Source organism: Mustela erminea, chromosome 1 (genome assembly GCF_009829155.1).
Source record: "Mustela erminea isolate mMusErm1 chromosome 1, mMusErm1.Pri, whole genome shotgun sequence".
Taxonomy (NCBI): Eukaryota; Metazoa; Chordata; class Mammalia; order Carnivora; family Mustelidae; genus Mustela; species Mustela erminea.
In genome coordinates this window covers 8,698,609-8,707,465 of record NC_045614.1, presented here as the reverse complement: position 1 = coordinate 8,707,465, position 8,857 = coordinate 8,698,609, and the positions used below count along the sequence as shown (strand labels likewise).

General features: G+C 54.8%; 1 protein-coding gene and 1 long non-coding RNA gene across 2 annotated transcripts; one reads left to right on the top strand and one right to left on the bottom strand.

The window, feature by feature from the left end:
* Nucleotides 1-380: 380 nt before the first annotated feature.
* Nucleotides 381-2,917, bottom strand: LOC116572739. Its single transcript, XR_004278502.1, has 2 exons — nt 2,139-2,917; nt 381-1,027 (listed from the first exon to the last, which is right to left on the bottom strand). It is a non-coding gene; the product is annotated as an uncharacterized LOC116572739 (long non-coding RNA).
* Nucleotides 2,917-5,284, top strand: ACP5 (acid phosphatase 5, tartrate resistant). The gene is made up of 5 exons (XM_032311985.1): nt 2,917-3,003; nt 3,250-3,510; nt 3,707-3,834; nt 3,957-4,302; nt 4,681-5,284. The coding sequence occupies exons 2-5, from the start codon at nt 3,250-3,252 to the stop codon at nt 4,951-4,953; spliced, it is 1,008 nt and encodes a 335-aa protein (XP_032167876.1). The 5' UTR covers nt 2,917-3,003; the 3' UTR covers nt 4,954-5,284.
* Nucleotides 5,285-8,857: the final 3,573 nt, after the last annotated feature.

The following is an 8,857-nucleotide window of genomic DNA, read 5'->3' as shown; positions in this document are numbered from 1 at the left end:
GGCATAGAATAATTGACAGGAAAAAGAAACTAACGGATAGTGACTCTCTGGGCAGGAGTATGGTAGGTAAGTGTAATGGTTTTCTTTCTGTTTTTCAGTATTTTCTAACCTTTTTATGAAGACTATGTACTAAAAAAGATAATACATATAATCTTGTGGGGTCTCAAAAATAAAAAATAAAAAAACACAGGAAGCAAAGAAGATAATCCCTAAAGTACCCCAATACCCTCCACATAAAGAAGCAAATATTTAACACTTAGTCCTAAATGCTTCAGATATTGTGTGGGTGTGTGAATGGAAACGGTAAGGAGAAATAGAAGCCCCCTTCCCAGCCCCCTTGTCCCCAGCCCATCTCCCCAGAAAACACCCATTGCCCTGAATCTGAAATGAGATCTTTGTTTCCTGGGTTTACATTTTAACATATAGATATGTCAAGAGGACGTCTAGCAAAATGACTAACAATACTTTTCAGGCCAAAAATCCAAACAGCACATAAAATATAAAATGGAAAGAGAATGCCCCACCCTATCCCCAAAGAAAGGAAAGTAATTAACAGCTAGAGTATAAATTTCCCTGCCCCAACAGAGCAGGTTTTCCTGTCTGTCTTGTTCACTGCTGGGTCAGCCAGTACTGGGAATACAGTGGGTGTTCAATACATGTTGAATAAAATTTTAGGTTTCTTGGACCAGTCCCCTTTTTAAAAGAAAACTTTTTTTTTAATTTTAGGATATTTTTAGATTTCCAGAAAAGTGGCAAAAGGTGGTGCAGGGTACTCCACTGAAATTCAGGCTTTATTTGGATGTTACCAGTCTTTCCACAATTGGCCCTTTTTTGGTCCAGGATCCCACATTTCAATTTGTCCTCATGTCTCCTTAATCTGCTGCAATCTATGGCCACTCCTCTAATTTTTCTTCTCCAGGACTGGTGCATTTTTGCAAATACAGGTCAGGTATTCTGTAGAATATCACTCAATTTGGGTGTTTGCTGGGTGTTATTTTTCTCACCCTCCACTTGTGATTACAGGTTCCTGGGAAGAAACCCACAGAGGCAAGGTGTCCTTCTCAGGACATGATGTCAGTGAGACCTATCCCCAGGGCTGTTAGCCTGGACCGTTTGGTTAAGAGGGTGTCTGCCAGGTGTCTCCCCTGGGAAGGTTCCTGTCTTCTGCTTTCCCATACTTTATTCTTTGGATGAAAATCACTAACTCCTTTGACTCTAGACCACATTCAAAAGGAGGCTGGAAGGGTTAACTCCAGCTCCTGGAAGGGCCCTTTCCACTTAACACTTACTTGGAATTCTTTCTAGGGAAGATTTGACTTGTCTGCCGTCACACCCATTTTAAAGACCAGGAAGCTGAGGTTGAAGACAACATACTTCCTCACTAGAGGGTGGCCCAGAGTGAGGCCCTACCCAGCCATCGCGGGCTGTGGGCGCCCCAGGTGTGAAGGAAGGGGGGGCGACTCGGCCTGCGTGGGGGCAGAGGGAGGAACTCCGGTGTCTAAGCCCCGTCGCTGGCCCCAGTTGTAGCCCAGTCGGCGGGTCTGCGCCTCCCCCTGGGGTGCTGAACCCTATTCTATAGATGTGCCGCCTGCGCCCCAGAGGAGGCGTGGCGGCGCTCGGCGGCTCAGCCGGATTCGGAGGCGCGGCGGCCGGGGCCAGAGGCCCAGGAGCCTGCCCTCCCCGCGGGGGATCACCTGGGCCTGCCCAGGGCCCGCGGACCTGGCGGGAAGGCACGGCCTCCTGCAAGCCACCGCGAGCGCCCCGCACCCCTGCCGCCAGGCCCACTGCTACTCCGGCCGCAGACGGTAGGTGAGACGGACCCACGGGTGTGAACGCCGCTGGGGCCCGGGGGCGGGGGGGCGGGGGTGCTCCGCCTGCCCGGGTGACCCACTTCCTGTTTGTCCGGGCTCTGCGGGGGCGGGAGGCACAAACAGCCGGCCTCTGCTGGCTGACCTGGGGCAGGTCACCTCACCTCCCTGAGCCGGTGACCTCCGCGTGAAAAGAGGGCCCCCCCCAATTGGCCCATTGTGAGTGTGCAGGGGACAAGTCAGAGCGGAAGGAGGAAGGCAGGGAGGTGAGGGGCAGGTCAGACAGGGCACCGGGGCAGGGAGGTGGGGGGGCACTGCCCAAGCACCCACCTGCCTACTCTCAGGGCAGCCGGCACTGGGAGGCCTGCAAGCAGCTGCTGAGTGTGTGAGGGTCAAAAATCGGTGGTCACGTGGTGTGTCACCAGCTGCCCCGCCTGGGTTCCTCCTGTGGGGAATGGGGGGTGGGGAGGAGGGGAAGATGTGGGCAGGACTTCCTGGAAAAGGGAGACCCTGGTGTTTGGGGAAGGGAGGTGACCCTGGGACTCAAACCCAGATGTTGTCAAACACACAACTCATGTGAGACACAACATAGACCCACAACACAAGTCAGTCCACAGTGCAGGGTCACAAATCGATGGCCCACGCAGTTCCACTTTAGATCCCAGGCAAAGGTCACCCACACGCCACACGGGCCTTGCCAGGCTCTCTGTGCACATCTACAGGGACAAAGGACTCCCGGGCACACGCAGACATGTGACCCAGGCAGGCACGCTTGGCTACACACAGGAAACAGCGCAGACACACCCAGACACAGGCGGACAAACATGTCCTGGGAGTGCATGGACACACAAGATGGGTCTGGCTGGGGCACACAGATATACAGCCACAGACACGGCACACACAGATAACGGGGAGCCTCGGGCCCATGACACAAACAAGCTCATGTGGGCAAACACAGAGGCTGCACTCACTCGGGGGCCAGACCCCCACCCGAATCCCGTGTCCGGCACTGGGGAACTCCAAAGCTCACATGACCCAAGGGGAGGGCTTCTGGAACAGTCTGTGGAGAAACTGCATCATCCTCACTAATGATCCATTTCCGCCCCAGGGAATAAAGGCTCGGTGACCCACCAGTTCTGCCCAGGAGCTCACCTGCCTCTGAGCCCCCGGCTGACTGCCTTGTGTCTCCCCCAGGGTGAGTGCTGGGTGTGGGATGAGGGTGACCAGAATGGGCCAGCACAGCCACCCTTCCCTGCCCCTGGACCCCGCCTACCCTCTGACCCTCCCAGCGGGCTCCTGCCTGAAGTCCTGGGAACAAGGGCCACACCCAGGGCTTCCCCCTGGGCCAGCCCTGCAGGGAGCTGTCTCCCCCTCTCTGAGCAGGGGTCCCAAAGGCCCACTGCCCGTGCCTCAGCCCAGGACTCATCTCCCCTCCTCCCAGATGGACACACAGACCGTGCTGCTCATCCTGCAAGCCTGGCTGGTGCTCCCCCTGGCTGATGGAGCCAACCCCGTCCTGCGCTTTGTGGCCCTGGGTGACTGGGGAGGAGTCCCCAATGCCCCATTCCACACTGCCAGGGAAATGGCCAATGCCAAGGAGATTGCCAGGACCGTGCAGATTCTCGGTGCAGACTTCATCCTGTCCCTGGGGGACAATTTCTACTTCAGTGGGGTGCAGGATGCCAACGACAAGAGGTTTCAGGTGTGTGCCACTTAGAGTGGGGTGGGGGACCCACGTGGAAAAGCCACTTGACCTGTGGGCTCTGGAGAGGGCAGGGGGAAGCTGGCATTTGTGGGTACCTAGAGCACTCCCTGTCTCCAGCCCCCAACTTGGTGGGAGCACCTGGGTAGCTGCCTGACCGTGGGGTTTGGCGGGGGGTCCCTTCTGTGGGCTGCAGGAGACCTTCGAGGATGTGTTCTCTGCCTCTTCCCTCCGCAATGTGCCCTGGTACGTGCTGGCTGGAAACCACGACCACTTGGGGAACGTCTCGGCACAAATAGCCTATTCCAGGATCTCTCAGCGTTGGTGAGCCTGCCCCACCCCCCTGCCCTGCCTCGCCCCAGTGGACAGAGAGGCCCCCAGGCCTGCGCTGAACCTGGGGCTCCTCTGCTCAAGACACGTACCCCCTGCCTCCGCCTCCCCCGCAGGAACTTCCCCAGTCCTTACTACCGTCTGCGCTTCAAAGTCCCACGGTCCAACGTGTCCGTGGCCATCTTCATGCTGGACACGGTGACGCTGTGTGGCAACTCAGATGACTTCCTCAGCCAGCAGCCCGAGAGGCCCCGGGACCCGGCGCTGGCCCGCACACAGCTGGCCTGGCTCAAGAAGCAGCTGGCAGCGGCCAAGGAGGACTACGTGCTGGTGGCCGGCCACTACCCCGTGTGGTCCATCGCTGAGCACGGGCCCACCCGCTGCCTGGTCAAGCATCTGATGCCTCTGCTGGCCACGTACAAGGTCACCGCCTACCTGTGTGGCCATGACCACAACCTGCAGGTGAGGGTCTGCAGGGGAGGTCGGGAAGGGGAGCCCAGCCCAGCCAATGTGCTGCATCGGATCCTTCTGCTGCTGGGGGGGGGGGGGGGCTCCCAAATGTCCCTCAAGCTGTATGCTGTCTAACCACGGAAACAGCCCAAAGCTTCCTAAAAGTCAGCATCCTAGCCACCAGTGGCCAATTGCTTACTCAGTTCTCCCGCTGTGAAGCAGGATGGATACATGGCCGCAGGGAAGGAAACTGAGACCCCAAGGGGTTCTGGTCCTTGCCCAGGGTGACTCTCTGGTCAGGGACAGACCTGACCCTGGACTCCAGACAGGGGGGCACAAACTCTCGAAGGGGCTGGGGCCCCCCACTGACCCGGTGCCCTCCGCGCACAGTACCTTCAGGATGAGAATGGCGTGGGCTACGTGCTGAGCGGGGCCGGGAACTTCATGGACCCTTCGAAGAAGCATCAGCGCAAGGTCCCCAACGGCTACCTGCGCTTCCACTATGGGGCTGAGGACTCGCTGGGTGGCTTTGCCTACGTGGAGATCAGCCCCAAAGAGATGAGCATCACTTACATCGAAGCCTCAGGCAAGTCCCTCTTCAAGACCAGACTGCCAAGGCGAGCCAGGCCCGAGCGCCCACGAGTCCACCACCCTAAGGCCTGAGCCAGAGGAACCTTCCTGCCAGGGGGTGGGTGGGCTCTGCTGGGACCCATGCCTATGGGCAGGCTTTCTCACAGGCCTGCCGGGCCGCAGCGGAGCAGGGGTAGAACCACAGACGAGGAGCTGTGGTCCCTGGTGGCCCTTGTGACAAAGACGCCCACGTATGTGGAAAACACAGGGACACGTGTACCAGCTGGAGCGCTGCGCCCCCGTAGCCGGGCTTGTGCAACTCAAGCTCTGAGCATGGGGGGCAGGGAGGGAAAGCCTTCTCCTGAATCGAGCATCTTTCTGTCACTGCCGAATATTCAATAAAAGAACAGTTGCACTGGCTGAACGTATGCCCTGAGCATCTCTTTCCTCCCTTCGCTGGCATGTCCCATCACCTGGGTCCCAGAGGGTTGGGGACCCTCCCCCTCGCTGCTCTGGGTCTCCAGCTCTCAGCTGGTCTGAGGCATGGATGAGATTTTAAGGAAAGACCAAACAGAAAGCAGGGTTGCCATGCCAGGCAAGCCTTCCTCCTGCATAAGACAACACGACAGACACAACAGAGTTGGACGCACACTCCTGCTCACGACAACGTGACTGTCCATAACAGAACATTCCCTTTTGCTCATCTCTGTATGGAATTGGTATGCCATCATGGGGATTAAAAAAAAATCTAAGGTTTCTAGAAAAATGAACTATCGGGGTACCTGAGTGGCTCAGTGGGTTAAGCCTCTGCCTTCGGCTCGGGTCGTGATCTCAGGGTCCTGGGATCGAGTCCTGCGTCGGGCTCTCTGCTCGGCGGGGAGCCTGCTTGCCCCTCTCTCTCTGCCTGCCTCTCTGCCTGCTTGTGATCTCTCTCTCTCTCTGTCAAATAAATAAAAAAATAAAATCTTAAGGAAAAAAAAAAGAAAAATGAACTATCTGCTCCCCTCCCTGTTCTTCCGTCCCCTTCTCCTGGAAGGAAAAAAAAAAAAAACTCTTTGTAATTGCCGTGTTTCCTTCCAGGGTTTCTCTGTTCAAAGAAGAGCGTACGTGACCTTGTTTTCTCCCCTCTCCCATGGATCTGCGCCTTGCTTATTTGTTTTCAAACCTGTGGTATGGCCGTGTCATTGACACATTGACACATTTAAAGGGTGCAGTTCCTTGAGTTCTAACACAGGCACATAGCCACAAATGCACCACCAAGGTAGAAGCATTTCCCACAGCCCCAAAGGTTCACTTTGCACTTGGCTGTTGCTGCCCTGTTACACCTGGAGATCTGCCCATCAGCTCTCAGGGGAGCTTCTGGCTCTTGCCCCAGCTACAAAGGCCCTGCCTGGTCCCGCTGTCTATCTAACTAGCCAGCTACCTACTGAGGATTGTCTGAATTGCTTCCAATAATTTTGCTATCCTCAAACATTCCTTCAGGAAATGCCTCTATGCGTTCATTACCTACGGGTACAAATATGTTTGTAGGATAACTTGGGTACGTTCCCACAAGTAGGACCGCCCTTCTTTATAATGGCCATGGAGCTTGGCTCCTGGCTGGGGTCTCGCGAAATCTTTCCCAATCCTTCCCTCTTTCCAGCACAGCTTCAGGGTGCCTGGGTGGCTCAGTTGGTTAAGGGTCTGCCTTCAGCTCACAGCATGGTCTTCAGGTCCTGGGATTGAGCCCCGCCTTTGGCTCAGGTCATGATCCCAGGACCCTGGGATGAAGTTCCACATTGGGCTCCCCGCTCTGCAGGGAGCCTGCTTCTCCCTCTGCCCCTCCTCCCACTTGTTCTCTCAATCTCTCTCTCACTCTCTCAAATAAATAAATAAAATCTTAAAAAAAAACAAAAACAAAAACAAAACACACATCTGCAGGGGATACCCTTGGAGCCATGTGCCTTTGTATATCTGTGCAAGTAGGTACATAGCAAAACTTCCAGAAGCAGAACTATGTCAGGCCCCGTTTCTTACAATAAAATGTTGAAAGCAGAATGGACATTGGACATCCTAAGTCGAAAACTGCAGAGAAGTCTAGTTCCCCCAGGGGGTTGTGGGGGTGGGGGGTGGGGGGGAGTTGAGTAACACCCACCCACACACTGCCTGAACCAGCCAGGGAGAGGCCGGTCACAGACGCTGCTCCCTTGGCCCGCCCTCAACTGTCACTTCAGCTGCCACAGGGCAGGGACCCATCTGTGGGGCTCCAACTGTCAGCCCCACCAAGAGAAATGAAATAACACCCTGGACAAAATGCAACTGAGTTACTTCCAGGGAGAGGAACAGGCTGAAAGGGGCAACTTTCATTTGCTACTTAATAGAAGTCGATCTTGTTACGTTTGTTATAGATGGGCGGGTTCCTGTGGACATGAAGCAAAGCCCTCTCACCAAAATGCTAGCCCTGGGTTCCTTCCAGCTGACAACAAAGGGGCACCTGGGTGGCTCAGTGGGTTAAAGCCTCTGCCTTCGGATCAGGTCATGATTGAGCCCCACATCAGGCTCTCTGCTCTGCAGGAAGCCTGCTTCCTCCTCGCTCTCTGCCTGCCTCTCTTCCTGCTTGTGATCTCTGTCTGTCAAATAAATAAATAAAATCTTAAAAAAAAACAAAAAAACACAACAACAACAACAAAACACCATCACTTCTAGTCCCGACCCATAAGGCCAGGGCCAGAGTCATCCTTGCTTCTCTGAGGATATTCGAGAAGCTTGACAGATTAAGTGATGTGCCCAAGGTCAAGCCCAGGAAGTGGCAGACCCTTAATCTTAACCACAACTGTCCAGGCGGTTCACAGCTACGCAGCCTCTTCCCACTGACTCAGAGGCTCCGGGCAGGCGGGGATCTGAATCAGAAGTCAGCCCAATGTCCCTGTTCACAGGGCCCAGAGTGTGGAATTAGCCCAATGTCCCTGTTCACAGGCCCAGCACGTGGAAAGGAGAAGTGACACATCCAAGCTGACACAGGGAATGAGGGGCAAGGAGCGGGATGGTCAGCCAGGCCCCCTTCTCCGCAACGACCAAGTACTGCTGCCAAGCACCTAGCCTTGTGTCAGGCAGCTGCAGACCCAAGAAAAGCCAAAAAGAATAAGGCAGGGCAGACCCTCGCCCTCGGAAGGCTTCCATCCTGCTTCGGGGTGAATGCCAGTTAGCATGCAGCCACTGTTAGAAAGAAGCCTTCTAAACATCTGTCACACGATGGCAGAGCTCCTCAAGGCCACTCACAGGCTCTCACCTCCTCTCACTCTCCACAGGCAACCTCTAGTGATCCGACCACCATCACCATGGATATTATTATCTCCCCAACTCTGCTCCTCACACCAGGGCCAGGAGAGGCAGTAGTGTTCTCTTGAGGCCAGCAGCTGGTCGTGGAGGTCAGTGTATACCCTCCACAACCTCGCAGGCCAAGAATCGGAAATAAGAAGGTAAGAGACCTGCCTTACGAAATGCACTGTCATCAAAACAATGTGACATCAGATCAGAGAAAACATCCAGAGGAAATCCAGAAACAAATTCAAGAACACATGAGAACGTGACGCAGGTTGAAGGCAATGCTGTAACTTCGCAGAAAGGTGTTATTTGCCTTGTCAATTTTCCCAGAAGACAGAGCCTAAGCCCTACTTCAGACAAGAGGCAAAAATTAAAACCCGGAGGGATCACATATTTTAGTATAGAAATAAAACACAGGGGCCCCTGGGTGGTTAAGTTGGTTAAGCATCTGCCTTTGGCTCAGGTCCTGATCCCAGGGTCCTGGGATCGTGCCCCGCTCAGGCTCCTTCCTCAGCGGGGAGCCTGCTTCTCCCTCTGCCACTGCCCCTGCTTGTGTTCTCTCTTTCTCTGTGTCAAATAAATAAATAAAATCAAAGACAGAAAGAAAGAAGACACAATAGAAGAAAAAGTACATCCACACAAAGATAATAATGAGACGGTTGCGAGTAGCTCTACTCATAACCTGCCCCAAACT

Excerpts from the sequence above, each read along its gene's own strand:
- ACP5 (XM_032311985.1), top strand. The coding sequence starts at position 3,250 with ATGGACACACAGACCGTGCTGCTCATCCTGCAAGCCTGGCTGGTGCTC. Across the intron at positions 3,511-3,706 it reads CCAACGACAAGAGGTTTCAG|GAGACCTTCGAGGATGTGTT; the intron begins GTGTGTGCCACT and ends TGTGGGCTGCAG. Across the intron at positions 3,835-3,956 it reads TCCAGGATCTCTCAGCGTTG|GAACTTCCCCAGTCCTTACT; the intron begins GTGAGCCTGCCC and ends CCTCCCCCGCAG.